The sequence below is a fragment of the Lagopus muta genome, chromosome 5 (genome assembly GCF_023343835.1).
Source record: "Lagopus muta isolate bLagMut1 chromosome 5, bLagMut1 primary, whole genome shotgun sequence".
NCBI lineage: Eukaryota > Metazoa > Chordata > Aves > Galliformes > Phasianidae > Lagopus > Lagopus muta.
In genome coordinates, this window is record NC_064437.1 from 24,543,488 (window position 1) to 24,565,820 (window position 22,333).

Here is a 22,333-nt window from a genome sequence, read left to right on the forward strand (position 1 = left end):
CCGCCGCGCTCCCGCCCCGCCCGCCATCTTGGGGGCGGTGCCTTATGGTGGCTGGGTGAGCCGCCGGCTGAGCTGTGCCCGTTGCTGGGATGCTGCGCTTGGTACGTAGCGCGTTACCTCGGCTGAGTACCGAGCGGGCCCGGCTGAGCAGCGGCTGGGTGCCCCGCGCTCCAGGTGAGCAGGCTGTGAAGGGGTCAGTTCGAATCTAGCTATGGGCGCGTGGTTGAGCAGCAGCACCCATCGGCTGTTCCACACCAGAGGGTTAATTAACACCTGTGTGCTGGCTGCCAGCGGGTTTCCACGTTGGCTTCCTAAGCCCTCTTTCTCTTCTAGCCTTTAGTGGAGCTGTAAGAAGGAAGGGGGCAGACTCTTCAGCAAGGTCTGTGAGAGGGGGCAAGGGGAAGTGGCTTCAAACTAAAAGAGGGGAGATCTGGACTGAATATAAGGAAGTAGTTAGTTATAATAAGGGCTGTTAGGCACTGACGAAGGCTGCCCAGAGAGCCGCCCCATCCCTGCAGACAGCCTGAGTTCCTGTGTTTTTTTTTAATTTCAGATGTCAATAGCTTTGCTGCTCGGACCAACACCTGTGGAGAGCTGCGTGCTGCTCATATAGGACAGGAGGTCACCTTGTGTGGATGGATTCAGTACCAAAGGTAAACTCAAACCACTGTGAGAACAGAGCTGCTTCATTGGCAGATCCAATGTACTCTCTAGGCCTGCATTCTGACACTTCTGTGTGCTTTCAGTTACCTTTCACATCTTATGTTATCCCCTTCTAATATATGTGACTAAGCAGTTGGAAACCATGCCACAGCAGTATTTAACATTCCAGAGTTTGGTATCAATATTAATTGATCCTCCTTGTACCCCTCTGAACAGCTAAATATTGCTACCTTCTTTGTGTGTAGGAGTAAGTAAATAGTAATGTACTTACAACAGTTCAGACAGCTTTTAATTTCTTTTCTATGAATTTCTTAGGTTGTTTTTCAATTTACAAACAAAATATATTTTCTACTGTAACATCTAAGGATGCTTCTTTAAAGTATGCATGCTTTGCTTGAAAAGGATATGCTAGGAGAAGCTAGTAAGCAAAGGATAAAATATCAGTTCCAACATCTTGCCTTAGGTGGTGTTAAATAACCTCTCCTATTGGAGCTGTGCATTTGCCAAATGCAGACTGAAAAGCTTGTTTGTATTGCAGCTCTTAATTGTTGTGTTTTTGGATATCTGCAAGTAAAAAGGAGGTAAGTCCTATGGTTTTGAGCAGAATAATTCCCATCAAAAATGGCCTTCTGTATTTTATACTGCGGAGGGACTGCCTTTTATTCAGTATTGTTCTGCAGTCATGGTTGGCATTGGTTGTGTGAGGCCAGCATGAGCATCTCTGAGTGGGTGGGGTTCCAGGAGCAATGTTGTCATTATTGAAATGAGATTGTTGGGCTTTTGCCTTTAAACACAGGGTATGTTTCATAGGACAGCTTCAAGCATAACAGCAGCTGCCACTATTGCAGCTAAGGAGATTGATATTTGTGATGCTTGGTCTAGGAGCATGAGTTGCTCATGTCAAACTTACGAGAGTAGCACTCTGCTGCCTGTTAGATGGTTGTGAGTTTTCTTTTTGTTGTTTTGTTGACAAAATCCACATGAACTTCAGTTTTGTTGCTCACCTAAATATGTTTATCTGAATCAAGTTTCTCAGCAGGAAATCTCTGGAAATTGCCTGTGTTTGTAAGCCATGCTTTCTGTGATTTCATGTTCAAATTAAGATACTGCATCTTCTGGTTATTTGCACATTGTGACTGGATAAAATCTGAGTCCAGTTGTTCAGATCATATTCAGATGTGTATGCTTCTGAAGTGTTTTAAAATATTAGTAACAAGATACAGACAATAACTTGTCACCACATGCATTGACTTAAAAAGCAAAAGATGACTGGATTTTGACAGAACTTTTCCCTTTTGTGTTCTTTTTTTTTTGTGGATCAGACAAGGCCTGTTCCTGGTTTTGAGGGATTTCCAGGGACTCACCCAGATCATCATTCCACAGGATGAAGTAAGTGCTACCTAAGTATGAGCTTCTGCGCAGCAGAAATTGAGGGCAGAGCACGATACTTAACCAGAGAGCCCTGTGATGCTGCAAAAGGACTGCTAGTATTGTTTCCTCTGGTTTTGCACTGGTCCCAGATTCAAATGGACCATTTAGAAATGAGGCACGGTGCTTTTGAGTTTTTGAGGTACATTGGGATCTCCTTGCAGGCACATTCTCATGTGAGGAAGCTCCTGTCCAATGCTCCAGTGGAATCTGTTGTGCGAGTGACTGGCATCGTGTCTTCTCGGCCCCCAGGGCAGGAGAATCGGGTGAGGATGCTGGGGTCTCTCAAGGTTTTTATTCCTTTGGGGGAGAAGAGCACTGGGCAGTGGGGTTACAGTCGTTTATTTGTGTCATAGCTTTGCCACAGACAGTTTTGTTCTGTGCTGTATGTCAGCCTATCCTCAGAGATTGCGAGGCAAGAGTAACTGCTGTGACAAATAGCTTAAGAAAAGCCACAGCACATTACAGACACCCAGAATTAAATTCTACTCTCTGAAAGGATAACGAGAACCAGGGAATAGCTAACTTTTCAGCCTTTCAAATTGTGGTTGAGATCACTTTTTCTTTTCTAAAAATAAGTATTGTCACTGTCTTTTGCAGTAAGAGATGAGCTTTTCCTCTCTCGATAGATTTGTTTCTCATTATATAAGAAACAAAGATTTAATACTGTTTTTTCTTTTAAAAGTGCATTTCTCAGTTCTCATTGTAATCAGCTGTTGTTTTGCTGACAAAATCCATGTGAACTTCAGTTTTGTTGCTCCCCTAAATGCCTGTCAGGATTGTCAGTATCCTGCATCATCGGCAGACCTGGAAAGAAGTTTGTGTATACTTTCCCTTGCTAACTAAAGAGTTCCATAGGATGAAATGAATCTCAGTGTGGCACAGTGCTGAGCGGCGGGGGCTGTCTGCTTTCCCTCAGGAAAAGAATACTAGTTCTGAGAACTGGTGTTCAGAACTGGAAATTCTGAGAAGTTCCTCCCAAGTCGCCTTTTTGGACTTTTATTGAAGGCAAATGTACTCTAAAATTCATTCTGTGTGATTTCACTGAATCTAATGGAACTACTGTTTTGTCCAAGTCGTGTGTCCTACCAGGATCTGTGTTGGACTGCTGCTCTGTGCTCTGGATGTCACTGAAGCAGAAAGTAAAGGAAAAGCAGTGTTATTTCTTGTAGAGATGGATATGCTGCTAGAAGAGAACACACAATTTTGAGTGAGCTGGCTTGTATTTTTTTCTGAGCAGGAGGAAAATCTAGGAGAGATTTCTACTTGAGAGAAGTTCTGAGTTATACTGTAATTATATTACAGTATAACTGTATATAGGCTATATAGTATAGGCTAATTATATGAATTGGGCTTGGTCTGTTTCCACTGATCAGCTTTGAAATACCTTTGCCCAGCTGATCACCCTAAGTTTTGAATCTGTTCTTTTTCTTGCCTTTTTCTGTAGAAAATGCCAACAGGGGACATCGAAGTCAAGGTGGAGACTGCAGAGGTTCTCAACTTTTGCAAGAAGCTGCCCTTTGAAATCAAAGATTTCATCAAGGTGTCTGCATTCTTCCCTTGTACCAAGGCAGTGGGTTTTCAGTAAATCAGGAATTTGTCCAGGGTGATGGCAAAACATCTGTGAGAGCTTCATCTGATTCTTCCCAGCTGTGCTTTAGAAGAAGGGTGTGTGTATTGTTAGTGGGGAGGTGACATTTCTAATTGGACTTACGCAGAAAACAAGGCTTGAATGTTTCCACTGCAGAGAGTTTTAAAATGCCACACGAAGAACAGATGGTAAAGGGAAAAGTGCAAGAAATTCAGGCTGTGCTAGCTTTTCTTGAGTGTGAAAGAGAATCTGCCAATGCAGTGCTGTGTTTTAAGGCAAGTGTGCTTAGTCTTATCTGGGTGAGTAGCTAGTTGGCCAGAGGATTTTCTTCAGTGAATACAGTCTTATAAAAGGTTATTCTTATTGTAGTTTCTGTGGTATATGAAAGGCATTGCTGTTAAGTTCTTCTCTGCCACTGACTGTGTGACTGATACATAGGTGTAAGAATTGGGAGAACTACGTGCTGTTCATTCCATGTTACATCTCCTGAGCAATTCCCACCATCTGCAGTAGTTTAATTTTCCTATCTGTGATAAGTGTGTATCACCATTTGGTTGTTCCTTTAGATACATGTATGATACTGCTCATGTGCTTAAAAGCCCTGGGGATCACTATAGTCTGTCACAGTGGAGAATTAAGAGGGCTGAAACTGAGATTTGCTGAGGCAACTCCAAGTGCAGAATGGATGTCTATGTTTTTTCTTCCAAAAAAACCCCAATTATATGCATTGGAGACTCTCTCAGTGGCTGCTCTTTCTCCATGCAGGCTGTGGGTTATGTGTGGCAACAGGGCAGTATCCTTTTCCAGCTTTCCCCCTTTTGTCCTGTGGCTTCATTGGGCATGCAGTTTGAGTTTTGTTTCTTCTCCCCAGAAATCAGAGGCCTTGCGCATGCAGTATCGCTACCTGGACCTGCGCAGCTCCCAGTTACAGTACAACCTGAGGCTGAGATCCCAGGTGGTGATGAGGATGCGAGAGTACCTGTGTAATCACCATGGTAAGCAAAGTGCTTGAAGTGTAGCAGACAGCATTGTAGAGTTTTCCTGCTCTTTCCTATTGCTAGGAGAGAGCACTAAACAACTCCACACTGTTCTCACTTGGGAAGGGTGCACTGCTTGTAGTGGGAGACTTAGAGGGATGTTGGCAGCTCTAAAGAACAAAGGATGTTGAAATGTCTTAGCTTGCCACAAAGCGGTCGTTTCTCATGAGCTATGTCCAGAATTTGAAGTGATCAAAGGCATTTTGCAAATAGTTTCTCTTTTGGTCATCCAACTGGAGGTGTATTAAAGAGATGAATTTCTTGTAGGGTTTATGTTTGTCTTAAAATCAGGAAGCCCTTCTTAAGAAACTAAAGCCTAGTTCAAAATGGATAGAGAATTAACAGTTTGTTTGCCAGTTTGGAGTTCTGTCTTCAACGGTTCTGGCAGTGCTTTGGGGAAGTTCAGCTTTTAAGTCAATCAGTGCAAAAGTTATTCTTAGAAACAGCAAAGTCTGGAGATTTGGAGAGGCTGCATGGTGTGCTCCATTACCTCTAGAGCTGACTAACAAACCCTTCTCTAGCCTACTTTGTGTCATACTAGTTCTTGTCTCTGCTGTCAGCGTATTCTGTGTTTGTTCCTCAGGGTTTGTGGATGTAGAAACACCAACGCTCTTTAAGAGAACCCCAGGGGTATGTATTCCATTAGTAATGCATTTTAGCCTCCTGCAGTGGCATAGGCAGTTGATGGTTGAATTACAGTCACTTGCCACTCAACCTTCATTGCTTCCCCTCACTAACAGCTGGTATGTCAGTTTCTGATACAATGTATTGATCCTTGTAATAGTAGAGGGAATGGAAGGGTAGAAGTGGCACCTTTATGTCTTGACTTTGAACCTTCAATTACCATGAAAGAATAAAGCTTCTATCTTGTAGATTACATTGAATGTAAATCCTAGCCTGGAAAGACTCTTTTTTTTTTTAGCATTTATCTCTTAACCCGTAGCTTACTGCAGTGGCACTACTAAAAGCATTTCAGTTTCTGAGTTTATATTCCTTCCTTTCATTTCCAAAATAATCACAGACAAGCTGTAGGCCAGGAATATTGAATTCTTGCATTTAAATCCCTGTCATGAGTGCATTAGTCTAATATGCATATGCATTAGTCTTGCTGAGCAAGAGGTGGAGAATCCTTATGGCTGTCTCAGATCAAGCTAGTTAACAGACTGTTTAATACAGAGGCAGCAGTTACATCAGAAATAGGATGTTATGATAGGGAAAATAGATCCTTTCCTCTTGCACTTCACAGTTGTGCTGTTAGCCTAGAATTTCTAGATTTAATTCTGAAAAATAGCTTTTTCTGAGGCTCTGTAATTGCCCACCAGGGAATCTGGTCTACCAGTAATGATACTGCACACCCAGTTTCTCCATTAGATGTGTATGTCAGACTTAAGTCCTGTATGTGTCCAAGTTGTTGATGCTGGATCTGATTCAGTAGTTGAGCAGAGCTCTGTAGTAGGTGTATCCCTATGGCTGGAGCAAAAGATGGCAAATCAAAGTGTTTTGCAAGGACACAAGTCTTTCTGAGTCTTTGTGTCACTTCTCTGCTTCCTAATGCTGAGAGAAGGAATATCCCCACTTTATATTGCGTATTTCCTTCTCTCAGAGCTGAACAAATTGCTGCTGCATTTATTTCTAGCTCTGAACACAGCCCTAACTGGGATTAAAACCCAAAGTCTTGTGTGAGGCAGTCGAGAGCAGCAAATGGCAGGGAAGCAGAAGTGGACCCAGCCTTCAAGAGATGATTAAAGATTTACCAGATGTTACAAAAGGTTTCTCCACTTCCTCATGTCCAAGTACTATTTATAGGCTGTTCGTACAGCTCTGTTTGGGTCACTTGAGGAAGCACTGAAGTGACTTGTCTTCCACTTAGCTCTGCTGCCAGAGGCAAGAGCAAGAAAAAGATGGTATTTGAGCTTATTAGCTCCCTGATGATCAGAGAAGGAATACCCCACTTTCAACACACATCTGCAAGTGAAGTAGTAATAGTGCACATATGCTTGGGTGGGATTTGTGTTACAGACATGCTGAGGCAGCAGTCAGTCCAGATTGTGGTAGATCAGCAGTCTGCAGACTTGAACAGGCTACAGTCTGTTAAAGTGGCAGGCTGATGTATCTCTTCTCTTATCAGCTGCTGGTCCTTCTACAGTCATCTTCCAGCCACCTATGGAATTGTGCAGCCTGCACGTGTCTCCTTCAGTTCTGCTGCAGCCTTGGTACAAGGTGGATTTATTAGGCAGAAGCAGTGAGCAAGATGACAGAAACAGAACAGTTCCTTCACAGGATCTAGAATAAAGACTTGACCCTACCAACCCAAACACAGCCACATAAGTGCTGATTTCAGCAATCCTGGTGCAAGCTCATGGCTCACTTGTCTACAGTTTTGAAGGTAGAGGTCCAGAACTACAACACCAGCCTCTGAATTTCAGTGCTTAGCTTGGCTGCCTATGTAAACAGGGCAGCTATTCCATTATCCTTCTCCAAAGCTTTTGAACCCCTTTATAATTTTCTTCTTCTTTGACTTGGCAAAGATTTTCAAAATAAAAAGTTCCTAGAGTGAAGTAAACCTATAGTAGGGGGAAAGGCTGCAGTATGACCTCATGCTATCAAACAAAAAATAATCTGGAGGGAAGGAATCTGGAAGAAAGATGTAGAGTGCATGAATTGAAGCATTTGTGTTGATTGCTGGGTGCATCAATTGTAGAAAATGGCTTATCTCTCCAGGTCAGGTATTTAGATGAAAGGTTCAATGACCTTTTCTTTCAAGTCTTGTTATCTTTATAAACTTCATGCTTTTGCCATTCCGTGTTCAATTTTCTCCTTTCCCAGTTTCTCTTGCTTGGAATGTTAAAGCTGAATTTTTGGAAAGAGAAGTGGGGAAGGAGAGTGGCCTAAGGCCACTGGTGTGCTGGGTATATTCTGGTTGGCTTTGTCTCAGCTGAGAGCAGAGGTGCTCACTTGCTAAACTTCTTTCTCATGCCAGGGGGCAAAGGAATTCCTTGTGCCCTCCAGGGAAGCAGGCAAGTTCTACTCCCTGCCTCAGAGTCCTCAGCAGTTCAAGCAGCTCCTGATGATTGGAGGCCTGGACAGGTAAGAGTTACTTGGACTGCCATTGTCTGCATGCACTGTCCAGGGTTTGCTTTCTTTGATGTGTGATGTGTTAGAGACTTCTCCAGGAACTTACTGCCAAGGGTTTTGTTTCAAAGAGATCCTTGAATACTTGCATTTTTTGCTAAGCCAGTCTCATTAGCAGTAATACCTTCCAGTAAGAGTAACCTTATCTCTTTTTGATGGTTGAAATCTTTGCTATTTCAAATGGAAACCTGATCTTAAGCACAAATGTAGGGATAAGCTTTGCAGAGACAGTCTGCCTGAAGGACAGAAAATCTGTCAGAGCACAGCTCACCTGGTAACCTTGGGAAGGTATGGCTGGAGATGGGTACAGCTGCTGGTATGCTGCTTCCAATCAAAATTCCATGCATTTAAGGGAATGGCAGCAATCAGGACTGTGATTATCCACTACATAGGGAGCAGAGCAGTCTTATGATCAGTTCTGTAGCCATAATTTAATTTAAGGTACCTTTAATTGTTATCTAAGTGTAAGTACTCTTGCAGGTACTTCCAGGTTGCTCGCTGCTACCGTGATGAAGGCTCACGGCCTGACAGGCAGCCAGAATTCACTCAGGTAACTAACATGCACTGCCTTTCACCCTCCCCTTCACCCAAAAAGCTTGTGGGTATTTTTATCTTCTGAAGGCTAAGTATCTGTTGGTCCTTGTCCTGCCTCAGGGATGTGGAATGCTGTTTTCTGTGTGCTTTGCAGCCACGGCCCCTTGCAGTCAGTGTGGGATGTGAACAAAGTTGTGACTGTCCTTGGCTGACTTCAGTCCCAGGTGCTGATGAATAGATGTGGGAATTGTGTTGCAGCAGTGGTAGTACTTGATGATGCATTTCTGCTCCTGTCCTGCAGAGCTGGGCATCCCTTACATCAGCTTTGTACCCAGGCAGAGTTAGCTGGGTCCATTCAAGGTTTCTCTGTTCATCCTTGTCATCATTACCTCACTTAGTTCTCTGAGGAGATTGTTGCCTGAGTCATCACAGTGTAGGGAGATCATAAACACACCCTTAATCTAATGTAATCGTGCTATGACTTAATGTTGTATATTGTTTCCTGTTATGTGGGCTTAATATTCTAAGAGTTTCTGCAAATAGCAATGCAGAGGCAAAAACTATTGCTAATGTGCAATCTCCCTTTTGTTCTCTGTTTTCAGATAGATATAGAAATGTCATTTGTAGATCAAGCTGGGATCCAGAGGTTGATAGAGGGCCTCCTGCAATATTCCTGGCCTGAGGAAAGAGGCCCCATTACAACTCCTTTCCCTTCCATGACTTATGAGGAGGCACTGGCTGACTATGGGACTGATAAACCAGACACTCGCTTTGGGATGAAGGTGTGGGTTTGCCTGCTGGAAACTTGCAGCTTTTCTTTTTATTTCTGGTAGTGTTCTAAGAATAATCTTTGATTAAATTGTATGTATGTGGTTACGTGGATTTCTTAATCCTGTAATATACCAAAGGAATCTCTTGGGTTTTCCAGGCCCTCTTACATTTTTTGTCTCTGTAGCCATCAGTCTTCTGATGGTTATTCAAGCTTGGCCCCTTTCATTTCTTTCTGGGACCTGTTGATTTCTCTGAGCAAGGAAATGGTGTCCCAAAGAGTGGCTTTTGAAGGCAATAAGACACAGGCTTGTGATTTTTTTTTTTGCTTCATATTTTTACCACAACAGCTTTTTCCTGTGCTCTCTCCTTGCTTAGATAGTGGATATCAGTGATACTTTTCGAAGATTGGACATTGGGTTTGTGCAGAATGTGCTCAGTTACCCTCACAGCACTGCCAAGGCTATTTGTATCCCTCAGGGAGTGGTAAGTGATGTTTTTACATGCTGTGTACACTTGTGAAATAAAATACCAACTCGAATTCCTTTGTTGGTGTGGAAATGTTCCCTGCTATGAGTGGGGGAGCAGCCTCCTTCAGGGAGCTCGGGGTTGCTTGTGATTGACGTCAGGTTGGGCAGAGTGTTGTTACAATTGGGAAATGGAGATGATCAGGCGATGGGAAGAATATATTGTCCTCATGAAGGCCAGGAAGAGAACAGAGCTGCAAGGTCCCCTGGGGACTGGGGAGCCTCTTGGGGCTTCAGCTTGCTTTTGTCAAGGATGGCATCTGAATAATAAATTTGCCCTCTGGGGAGAGGTTGAAATAGAATCAGGTATGGCACAGTGCTGTTCTGGACTGATAGGAGAAAGGTCAGCTAGTTTGCATGCCTGTCTCACGATTGCTTTTGTTGCATTTCTGGGTGCTTCTCATGTAAGCAAAATGCCACAAATCAAACCCAAAGCTGACAGTAGATGGAAAACTATCTTTGGCCTATCTTAACGGGGAAGCAAATGTAACTCTGGCTGTGGATGTCTTTGCAGCATAGGCAGTAAGGGGAAAAAAGTATTGAACGCTTATCCTTAGAGAATAGAATAACATGAATCTGCATGATTTTTTTTAAACTGGAGCAGGCTTCCCAGGGCATTTGGTCATGGCACCAAGACTACCAGAGCACAGGAAGCATTTGGACAATGCCATCAAACACAGGGTTTGAATTTTGGGTGGTTCTTTGTAGAGCCAGGAGTTGGATTGAGTAAACTTTGTGAGTTCTTTCCGATTCTATGAGTAGGACTTCAGTTTGGGAGTTGTATAATTTTGGCAGAAAACACAAGTTACTGTCTTCCCACCAGAGGGCACTAAAGAAGTGCATTTGCAAAACAAAAGTGGAGTTTCAAGCCTCTCTATCTTTAAAATATTCTTCTTTTTTTTTTTTAAGATCAGGAACATCTGCTGCATTCCTTTGCATGTGAGGATGAGCCTGGTTGGTTTCTTCCTGTTATTCCTCCACACTGAGCTGTGCTTTCACCATTGTCAGTGTAGTGTTAAAAACTTGTTCCTGCTCTGTAATCTGTAGGCTAGAGTAATTAATTGGCATGGTCTCCCACCGCTGACCAGCTATGTCTGATCTGTGAGTGAGGGGGAAAAACTGCAGCTTACAGAAGCCCCTTTCTGAAAGCAGTCCTTGGAGAAAACACTAAGCTGCCACAAGTTCAGTGCCATGAGCCCACTCTTGTCCCACAGCTCTTGTTTCTATCACAGGTTCTTGAACAGCTAGAAACAGAAGAACACGAGATGTTTGGAAACAGTAGATTTGAATTCTGGCAGGGCTTTCTGTAGATCATGCTGCTCTAATGTCTTTTCTTGCTTTTTCCTCAGAGGTATCTTAAAAATAAAGATTTGGAATCCTTAAAGGAGGCTGCAAAATCCCAGTTCAACCAGGTGAGACGGTAACACTGCTGGAATGTTAAAAGTGGTGAATGATAAACTATATGAAGGCACTTGTAGGCAGAAGAAGGTAGAGGAGAATTTTTAATAATAATAAAGGCTCATTACTAAGAGCCTTATTTAAAAAGAGTTGATGATGAGAGGGCAGCATTGACATGAACATATTCTTCTTACTGATCTTTCAATAGGAAATCATGGATGTTGTCTGCAGGCCCGACGGGAGCTTGAAGTCTTTGCTCACCAAGTTTCTTAGTCAAGAGCAACAGTCAGAGCTCATCCAAGCACTGAACATGCAGGTGGATGATGTGGTGCTGCTGGCAGCTGGAGACCACAAGCGAGTGGTAGGAAGCATTTCTGGGTTACTGTGAGAGTTGAATGTTGTGTTGACTTTGAAGTTACCTGTCCTTTGTCTAATACCCCAGATCACTAAAATCATAGAGTCATAGAACAGCCTGGGTTGAAAAGGACCACTGTGATCACTGAGTTTCAACCCCCTGCTCTGTGCAGGGTCACCAACCAGCAGACCAGGCTGCCCAGAGCCACATCCAGCCTGGCCTTGAATGTCTCCAGGAATGGAGCATCCACAACCTTCTTGGACAATCTGTTCCAGTGCGTCACCACCCTCTGTGTGAAAAAATTCCTCCTAATATCTAACCTAAATCTCCCCCATCTTAGTTTAAAACCATTGCCTCCTGTCCTATAGACATTCCCCCTCCTGTTTATATGCTCCCTTCAAATACTGGAAGGCCACAAGAAGGTCTTCCCAGAGCCATCTCTTCTAATTCCTTGTTTCTTTGCATCTGAAGCTGCATCAGCAACAAATAATGCATGAAGTGTACCTATTGTTTCTGTTTCTCTCCCAGTTATATTCTGGGAAGAGTTTGTAACCAAGATGAAGGCTGGAATATAAAACAGGAACAAATTGGCACCGCTTCTCTCAGCTCAACTTACTTCTTAAAGCACTAAACAGAGACTAGAAAACAAAGACACCTAGGTAGCTGTCTCCTGTAAGCAGATGGTAAGAGTGAAACATGGCTGCTTATTAGCAGAGGAGATAGGAGATTCTGTCCCTAACCTTCTCTATATTCCTGCCAGTAGATGTTGCCTTCCAGGCATTCTTTTATGTATGGTGTCATGTTCTGCATGATCACCAAAACTGTCACTTCTTTCTGTGCCTTCATTTCTGTCTTAAAAGTGAGGATATTACCTATGATTCCCTGTTAATCCATGCTTATGTAGAACTTGAGGTCAGTCTGGGAGAGTTTTGTGAGGATGGATTGTGGAAGAAAATGAGCTTTTCCAGCTTCTTACTCAGCCTTTTTCTTTTTTTTTTGTCAAACCCTGGAGCTGCTGCTGCCTTGGCAGGAAGGTGATATTTTTTAGGAGACAAGGCAAGAATGTTTTTACTGCAACAGCACAGTACAGCTAATACTTTATATGATGCTGCTGTTACAAAAAACTCTTTCCCTGGATGGTATACGAGCAACTTCTCTGGCAGTAAAATTGCCCCTTCTCATTAGCTCCTTTCTTTTCTGCAGTGCTCTGCATTAGGAAGCCTACGGCTGCAGAGTGCTGACCTCCTGGAGGCAGCTGGAATGATACTGCGGGATCCAGCAGCTCTTCACTTCCTCTGGGTGGTGGATTTCCCACTTTTCCTCCCCAAGGAAGACAATCCCTCTGAACTGGAGTCTGCTCATCACCCCTTCACTGCCCCTCATCCTTCAGATACCAACCTCCTCTATTCTGACCCCACAAAGGTAACTAACTTCATGCCTGTTGTGTTGGCCCTCTGATAGCTCTGTGTTGTGGAAAACTAGCTACCTGTCTGTTTGAAAGGTACAACTTTAAGATTACTCTGAATAACAACCAGCTTCTTGGTGCCCCTCTGGCAAAAGGGACTTTTTGGAAGCAGCTGCTTAAGGTGAGGGATCTTGTATTCTGACCCATACCATGTTGCTTCAAATTTTGATCAAGTTTCCAAAAGAACATGCATTGTTCCTGTTGCTGTTCAGCTATGTGCCACCCTGAGGTGACATGCACCTGTTTCAACAGCAGTCCATGCTTCTGTTAGGACTGGTATTTGACTTGGAGCTTTTTCTGTGCTCAGGCTTGGGATCAATCAGGTCTCAGCATGGAGCCTGAATTCTCAATGGATGCAAACTGCTGTTAAAATGGCAACGACAAAGCCACGAAAGAAGAGATGTTCCCATGTGATTTCTTTCATGTTTTTGCTGGAGCTGGAACCAGAAGAGGAATGTTGGCGGGACTTGAAGTCTGCCTTGCTCTGTATCTACTAATAGGACTTTATAAAAAATGAAAGCTCTCAATTGTTTCCTTTCTCTTTGATTACGTTGTGATCTATATGTTTGTTATTCTTAAGTTTGGAATCTGTTACCCCCCCCCAGTGTAATTCAGTGGAAAACTTTATCCTCAGTGTTTGGACCCTCCTTCGTTTGTGAATTACAAGGCTGCATTGAGAGAGCAGTGTTGCAGTACGTCATGTCTTCATTTGCAGCATCTTTGTATGTGTATTGTATGTAAATGCCATTGGGTCCCAGCTTTTCTAAGGTGCTTGTTGGTTTCTTTTCCCAGGTTCGTAGCCAGCATTATGACCTTGTGCTGAATGGCAGTGAAATTGGAGGTGGCTCCATCAGAATTCATAATGCGCAACAGCAGCGTTTTGTGCTGGAGAAAGTGCTGAAGGTAACACCTCCAGATGTCTCCCAACATCCTCTTAAAGTTTTAAATGACTGCTCCATTTATAGGTGCTCCAAATTCTGGAGAAACAGGAGTGTCCTTCTCAGATAAACAGCTCCTAGAGATGGATGACTCCATCAGATCCTATGCTGTCAATAGGAAGAGCATTGTTTGTTCAGTAATGTTTCTTATGTAACTTTGCAGGAAGACTCAGAGGTGCTTTCCCATCTGCTTGAGGCTCTGGAATTTGGAGCTCCCCCCCATGGAGGAATTGCTTTAGGTGAGTGCTTTGCAATTATCCAGAATGCAGGTGTCTTGTGGCTTTCTTTTGGTATATTAGATTTTGAGAATAAGCCTCATTTGTTAGCAAAAGCCCTATCTTCTCCTGACGTGAGAGATGGCTGTTTTGGTAGTGCTAAAAAGTAACAACCAACATGCTTCCATTTCTGTGGCTACTTTATGAAAGAGACCAGAGCTCTTGAATGTTTTGGTGTTCCTATCCAGCATCATAATGTATTTTAGTTCTTCTGCAAGGACCAAATCACCTGTTAGTGCATCTGAGGACAGCCCTTATCTACTGTTCTACAAACAGCATGTTTATTAACACTGGGTCATCTTAATTCTTCTTCCTGTGCAGCCGGTACAGGATCTCTGTATTGCACCCCCAGAGGCATGGGATGGTATGGTACTGCTTCATGCCCTGGGTTACTGCCACAATCTCAGCCTTTCCTTCAGCCTCACTTCCCTTCTGCCTTCTGTTTCATTCATTCATTCAGAGACTTAAACTGACAGTGAGTGAATGCTGTCACGTTAGCTCCCTGATCCGTCTCGGCATGGGCCTGGTGGATACCTGTACACAGCAGTGCAATGTACACAACAGGGAGAAATTACATCTCAGGAGACACGGAGTGTGAGGAGGCAGCAGCACTGATCTAGATTGGCTTAAGCTCCTGTGGAATGGAATCTTGAGAAGTCATTACAGCACTGTGTACAGCGTTACAGGAATGTCTGTTTTCCTAGAACCTTTCAGGTTTTTGTTTAAACAGCAACAGAAGAAGAACACTTTAACTTGCTGTCTTCAAATGTGATTTTTCCCTTATCTGATCACTCAGAGGCTATTACTCCTTCTGAATTCCTCCTGGTTGTTCTAGTCCTTCAGAACTGATTGACCAAGAGCTTTGAGCAGTTAAACAGAGCCCTGACAATGTTCCTGTTGCATAGTGGCCCTGGCATTGTTATGCTGCTTTTGAAAAGGCACTGTCTCTGTCTTGCAGTCTTTGTTATGTCACAGAATTTTTTGTAACATTGAAAAGCTTTATTTTGCCAGGCTCATCTGCTGTCTAGGCGTCTCTGTTTCTCTCTTTACTGGTTGAGGGTAACTTTTTTCCCCTTCAGTTTTATTCTTTAAGTCTGGCAGTATTACCTACTCCCACCTTTCTGACTTTCTGAATCAGAGAAACTAGCACAGGCCCGTAGCTCAAGTGATTCATCAATTTGTTTTCTACTTCTAGGACTTGACAGGCTCATCTCCCTCATCGTTGGCTCTCCGAGTATCCGAGATGTCATTGCTTTTCCTAAATCATTCAGGGGACGGGACCTGATGGGCAGTGCTCCAGACTATGTCACTCCAGAAGAATTAGAGCCATATCACATCCACGTTTCGTGGCCTGCTGCAGAAACAGAAGCGAAGAAAAACTGACTTGCAGCAAGTGATGTGAATTGAACTGTTAAAGCAGAGATGCTTCCAACTTATAAATACTAAAATTCAGTTTGGAAAACATCAACTTAGGGGAGGACCAGAGGAGTATAACCCCACTGCGGTTTCAGAACAGAATGGGGAACAGACGTGATAGCTCCCCTGATAGGAATTTACCTTTAGGTTGTCAATGGGAGGGAGAAATAGGAAAGTGAAAAGAAAAATGCCCATCGTTTTAGCTTAGGATATTGAGACTGTTGCCTTTGGAGTGTTGTATCTGAAGGTATGGTTATTTGTTAATTTCCCACTTTCCAGTTTGCACACACAAACTCCTCCCTGAAATCTAAAGGAGGCAGCGTACCAGCTTCTCTGGAAAATGATCCAGTGTTCCTGATAATCACTGAATCTCTAGCTGAGAACTGTTACAGCAGAGTAATGCCATGCTGGGTAAAGAGCCTGACTAAGCTTCAGTGCATCCAACAGCTTGTGTCGTGCTGGAGGATACCTGATCATACAGAATTTGCCATGGGGAGTTGCACTCAAGTGTTCCCCGTTAAAAGCAGGCAGAGGAGGAGGTGTGGTATTTGCAGCAGTTGTCCTTGTGATGTTCATCAAACAGGAGATGATGTGTCTTTGGGGCCTGTGGTCCTGCCACTTTCAGAGCACCGGTTCTGAAGTTTGTATCCTTTGTAAATAAAGTTTGTCTAGCAGTTTGGTTTTGTCTGAGCTTGGCATTGCATATCTTTGATTGGAAACAAGCTGGAAATATGGGAGTTAGAACAAAATGTTACACACCGCCTTGTGAGAGTTATTGCATTGATAATTCCCTTAACATTTAAGCAGTGATCAGAACAAGGCGATGTTATACTCAGATTGCTTCTTTAGAGGATGGTGGTTTTGCTATTTACCTTTTCTACTGAAAGTGAGAATAAATGGAACTTACACAGAATTTGCTTAAGAGTCATCTGTGTTTCTAAAGTAGGGATTATCAGAGGCTCCTTTGAGGACATGAAAGCATTAAAAAGACCAGTATTTCTGAGAAGTTCTTCACTCCCCCAGACCATTATTTATAGTAAGCGTAAATGTAATGTGCTCAGCTTTTTTAATTGTCACGTAAGGGATATTCTGTCTCTTGGTAAGAACTGCAAAGGCAAATGCTGTTTGCATCTGAAAAGTCCCAGTTCTTTAAATTAGGATTATTATCAAGCATTCAAAGGATAACATACTATAAGAAGCTTAGGCAAAAATGTAACGCTGCCTGGAACATTGAAAGCACTTGTTAAAATGTGTGAGCAAGCTGTCTCCAAGGCATAACATCCGTCTTTTATATGCAAGCTGTTTGGTGTGATGTTGATTTTTATTGTTTTTTTTTCCACTGCTATATTAAGGGCTTGCTGCAGTTTGAAGTGTGTGATATAGCTATGATTAACTACAGTGAAAAAATACATCCAAACGTATCATCTGAGCTGCTGCAGTCCTGCTATGATCAGGTCATTGGAAAAGATGGACCCTGAATATATGCAAACCATCTTTACTTGGATTTGTGAATGAAGGTAGGTTACAACACAACTGCTTGAATTCACTAGCAGTCCTGTGAACGTTGTCACAGAGAAGATGTTACTTGATTTGGTTCTGTACAGTGCTGGCCTCTGGCTGCTACACCCAGAGCTGCTGGCCTTGCTAGGAACAGAATGACCAGCAGAAGTACTGCATGAGGACTTACTCAAGGTCTTGCTGCTGTGGGCCAACCTGTGATGGTTGGGTACCCGTGTTTGATTTCAGTTTGTGTCTTTGAGAGCCTGGGCACCTCAGCTGAGACCTTCTGTAAGGATGCCCAGTGCTGTGCAAGTGTCAACTCATTACTCAAGTGTACAAAACTAATCCTGGAGATGGTTCTTCTGTCAACCTGCTGCTCCTGCATGTGAGCAGGAGATGCTTTGTACATTCCTGCAGCAAATTTCCAACAACAGCAACAGGGAGGCATGGCCCCACTGCAGTGCATCCCTCTGGGAGGGACGTGGCTGGTGTTAGGTGAAACTGAAATGGCATTCAGTGAGTAAAGGCAGCCCCAGAGAACATCTGTAATGCTAAGAGTGAAAGGACAAGGTGAGTTTATTCTCCCAAATGCGAGCTTTTCTATTTTCTCCTCTTGTGCAAACAACTGATGGTGAAAAACAGTGGCATATTTTGACCACACTTGCTCACTGGTGTCTCTGTGCATAGCCAGCAGTCTTGTGAGGATGCTCGGTGCTCTCTCTGTGCTTTTGGCCCACGTGCTAACAGCAGCAGCAGAGGCACAGCCAACTGACAGCCATATCAATGCTGCCAGATGGAAATCCCCTATGTAAACTTCACCTGACTTCACCTCTAAATATTTGGGCTCTTATTTTAGACTCGTGCTCTAGTTTGTTGTTTTCCTCCCAGCATTGTTTTATGTAATTAACAAATGCTGCTTACATGCGGTCACCAGCTGTGCCAGCCACAATTTTGCAGCACAGAACTCTGTGGCAGATATATTCAGCCTGCATTGGTCCCATTTTCCTCTAATAAGTTCCAGCTTTCTCCTTCAATCTTGATATCCTCTGATTTTGCTGCAGTGCTGAGTAGAATTGAAGATGTCCTGTACTCTTCTCCTGCAAACTGTTATATTTTGATGTGTTCACTTTCTGCCCCATGTTGCAGCAATATACAAGGAAACTTCTGGGTGAAAAACAAGCTTCTTTGGTTACTATTCAAAACAAAACCAAACCCAACCACTACATGAAGTACCTTAAGAAGCTATGGGCAACTCTTCACTCCTCCCTGAACAGCAGATGCCAACTGAACAGCATAAAAACATTTCAGGGAACAGTTGGTACAAGGGCACGTATAGTTGAGTTGATTGCAGAACAACAAGCATAGTGTGCTATCAGATTTTTTTTAATATTAAACTCAATTTAGAGAGTGATAGATCTAAAACACTGTCAGCCCTGAGAATCTGGCTTGTTTGCTTGGCAGTTTGAAGATAATTGCAGATGAAGCCCACAGTTCTTTGTTGGTATCCCTTAAAAATGTAGATTCCTTGTTTGTCATCTGTTCTGTTGTCTTGTCAGGAGATGTTTATCCATGTATAAAGAAGACATCCAGTAAAAAGACAGCTCTTTTAAGGAGAGGGATGTAATTTTAGCACAGTTGCCACAGAAATGCCTAGGACCGAATTCAGCCATGGCTGTGCTGGGAGATGTCTTGCTGGATTTCATGCTCTTTTGGGAGCCACGTGAAGAAAGCACCTGGCAGGCCTCTGCTAATTGCATCTGCAGAAGGTGAGACAAATAACAACGAATACAAGCACCCGTTAAGTGCAGACTCATCAGTTAGCTAAGTATGCTCCTGATTCCCTTCTTCCTGCGGTCCCTGGGGCTGCACCAGGCAGGTAATTGTGGAGGCTCTGCTTTTCAGCAGCTCCCAGCACTTCTGCGTATCTCCTTTCTGGGCATTGGCTCTCCTTAAGCAAATGTGGAAAAAGATGCATGCTTTCCTGGATTTATTGACAGCTTCTTGCTACTGTCCAACTTACCTGTTTTGTAATAGAATTATCAAAGCCAATATCTTACTTAAGTACCTCTCCAAGAATATTTCTTAGTCTAGGCAAGGGAACCTAATAGAACATGTTTTTCTTTCTTCTGAAATGGCTTTTTGATAGTGGGGAAGCCTGGGTTGTATACAAATTACACCTGCCCTTTTTGTGTATGTAGCCTTTATGCCTTGTCATTTATAGCATTTAAAGTGAGCAAATCACACATCCTCGTGCATTTTCCCTTTTATATCCATATGCCAACTCAGTGTCATAGAACTGTTTGAGTTGCAAGGGACCCTTCAAGGCCATCTGGTTCCACTCCCTGCACTGAGCAGGGACACCCACAGCTCCATCAGTGCTCAGAGCCCATCCAGCCTGACCTTGGCTGTCTGCAGGGATGGGGCACCACCACCTCTCTGGGCAACCTGTGCCATTGCCTCACTGCCCTTATTGATTATACTGACTTCATTATATCCACTGTAAATCTCCCCTTATAGTTCGAAATCATTACCCCCTGTTCTATCTTACAGACCCTTCTAAAAAGCTGAAGAGAAAGAAGCACTGACTAGCACTGCCTGTGGTAACAATTATCAGTGAGATCTCTGCTTAACATGCAGAAAAAATGTCATGGGTGTTCTTGGGAAAACAGGTGGTCTCATGCTGTCTGAGTGTCAGGGATTTTGTTAAGGAGCAAGCTAAAGTGATTTCAGAACAGTCTGTGGTGTTTCTTGACAAAAATGGGGCACCTGAATGCCCTGGATTTAAGTAGTACCTGTCTCTAGAAAGAATACAAAGAAGGCCTGGGTAATTGCAGATCTGTTTAATTATCATCTGCAGGAGGAAAAAAATATATATCTGAAACAAAAGCAGCCTGGAGAGGTGCTCAACAAGTAAAGCATGTGGGGTTTTTAGGAGAAAGTCATCTCAAACCAAAGTAATCCCATGTGACAAGACAAAGAGGTCCCACGCTTTGGGGAAGGCAGTACTTGACAATATGCTAAGCCTTTTGGTATAGTTGTGTCTGGTGTGATTCTGGATGAAATGGGCACCAAGTGATTGGATGATTGTATCCAAATGCTTTTTTGGGTGTTTGCCCAACGTTCTTTCAATCTTGGGTGGTGAATAGAGAGTGTAGGTGCATGTATGGAGGAACCAGCTATTTCCCCACATAGGGTAGTGGGGAGAACATGTAGGCTGCTGGGAGAGGGAGGCAGAATTCAAGCCTTGAATTGAGAAATGGTCATGGAAAAAGTAGGATGCCATGCAATACAGGTAAATGCATGTTGATCCACTATAGGAGCTCTATAGACAGCATTAACTCTATAGACCAGCAGCAGGAACAGCTGGTGTTTATACTGGATCATAAGCAAAACACAGGTCAACGAAACTTGTCCTGTTTTGAAAAAGAAAACATCACACTGGGCTGTGAACAGACCTGCAGACAGCAAAGCACGTGTTGTGATCTCTTCATGCCACTCAGCACGTGTAGGGTTGCCTTGTGCAGTAGGTGTTGATGCTTTCCAATGGGGCTGCTGCATGTGTGGCTTAAGTAGTGTCAATCAGTGGGCATCTTTACACAGATGTGATAGATGGAAAATCCTGAAGCACAGCCTTGTCTCTCTGGGTCACCTTGTTTGGATGCCTACAATCAGATGCAGAGACTGCAGGCACTTCGCTAATCCCAACCCTTCTATTATTCTTTCCTACTGAATTTTCAGTATTCATGTCTTTCCTCTTGATTCTTTCTCTGCTGCAGCCATCCTGTAACCTTGCTTTGTCTTAAGTTTTGGTTTTTTTCTGCTCAGTTTTTTTTTCCTCCTGATTTTAGGGAGCTGGGCTGCAGTGAAGTTAGGCATTGGGTCCTTGGACATGGCGTAACCCCTTGGAGGGGTGGCTTAAAGGATCACGCTATCTCCAGTCTTGGAGTCTGAGCAGGGCCGGTGAGAGGCAAATGATGGCAGGGGAAGGAGTAGGTAAGAGCCAACCTCACATATAAGAACCAGCCCCATCTCCCTCCCGGTGTTGGGTCTTGGGGCTGTGTTGTTTGCCTTCCTAGTGCTATTGGCCATGGATCTCCCCAACCCATGGCTTCTGAGAATGGGCTTTCTCTTGCCTCCCAGCATGAGCTAGGTGATCTTAGTGCCCTTTTCCAACCTTAATGATTCTGTGGCTCAGGATCCAGCTGTGTTGCAGTGATAGAAATCTGAAAGAGGACTTGAATTGCTTAGTCAGAGCTAGCATGTGGCTCTCTAGGCATGCAACCCATTCTCAGGATCAAGTTGGCTGGACTGTGTTGTGCCTCAGCTTGTGTCAGGAGAACACCTAAATGCAAATCTGGGCACCAAATGAAGCATCTCTTGTTCTTTTCCAAGTGATACCTGCAACACTCCATCTTCCACAGAGGGCAAAGAAACACTCTCCAAGTGCATCACTTCAAGTGGAGGCTCAGCAGCTTTTCCAGATGTTAGTTCAGTAATGTGAGGGCTAAACAAACAGCAGCAGATGGGAAGTCCCCTGTTGTTGTGCACCATGAAGCTGGTCGATGACTCCAAAACACATTTTGCAGAGTTGCTGCTCACAGTGGGTTGGTTTGAGTGAGAAATGAGCGACAGCCAAAGGAAATGAGAGAGCAGCAGGAACGCTGTTATATCCTTCTCAGATGTGATTAGGAAAGGGTGTTAGAAGGTGATGGCTCTCCTCGAGGCTGTGCTGCTGTAGAAGGGTAAATGGCCTTTTTTCTTTTCTTTTCTTTTTTTTAAGACTTTCTCTGGAAACTCTTTACCCGTTGTGTTGTTCCCAGGGGCAAGAGAGAGAGGTTATTTCAAGAGTCCTTTCCCAAAAGCGTGTTCTATTATGTGATGTTTTAGTTTCTTTAGAAGCTATGCTTTCCCTCAGGATATTAATCAGTTTGGCAAAGCTTTTCCTTGTATGTTTCAAAAACTCATTTCTGCCTCCATTTGTTTGAAAACAACACTTAAGGTTTGCTTTAGCCTCCAGCCCATTGTGCTCCTGTGGTGTGGTGTTCTCCTGGAGCAGACCTTCCATCACACAGAACTACAACAGAACCTTCTGCAGCTGATGCTTTCGTACAGTGCTGCCTCTAGCTTGGACTCTGCTTAAAGGCAGTCACAACTTCATCTCACCAATTTGTCTGGAAATTGTTCCCTGCTGCGTTCAGGTAAATGTCCACAAGATCAGATAGAACCAGACTGGCAATGGTAGGAGCTGGGAGGTGTTAAGGTTTATTTATGCCCAAGGGACTGTGGTACGTTGTGAGCACACCATG

The 22,333-nt window shown here is 43.5% G+C and overlaps 1 protein-coding gene across 1 annotated transcript; it reads left to right on the top strand.

Moving 5' to 3' along the window:
* Positions 1-19: 19 nt before the first annotated feature.
* Positions 20-16,440, top strand: DARS2 (aspartyl-tRNA synthetase 2, mitochondrial). Its single transcript, XM_048945415.1, has 17 exons — positions 20-174; positions 554-653; positions 1,986-2,052; positions 2,256-2,357; positions 3,539-3,634; positions 4,554-4,677; positions 5,303-5,349; positions 7,700-7,806; positions 8,332-8,401; positions 8,988-9,167; positions 9,532-9,639; positions 11,030-11,092; positions 11,287-11,439; positions 12,637-12,855; positions 13,691-13,801; positions 14,000-14,075; positions 15,307-16,440. Exons 1-17 carry the CDS (start codon positions 90-92, stop codon positions 15,492-15,494), a joined length of 1,896 nt encoding a protein of 631 aa, XP_048801372.1. The 5' UTR covers positions 20-89; the 3' UTR covers positions 15,495-16,440.
* Positions 16,441-22,333: the final 5,893 nt, after the last annotated feature.

Coding starts and splice junctions, on each gene's coding strand:
- DARS2 (XM_048945415.1), top strand. CDS start 90: ATGCTGCGCTTGGTACGTAGCGCGTTACCTCGGCTGAGTACCGAGCGG. Junction 175..553: donor CTGGGTGCCCCGCGCTCCAG/GTGAGCAGGCTG, acceptor TTTTAATTTCAG/ATGTCAATAGCTTTGCTGCT. Junction 654..1,985: donor GGATGGATTCAGTACCAAAG/GTAAACTCAAAC, acceptor TTTGTGGATCAG/ACAAGGCCTGTTCCTGGTTT.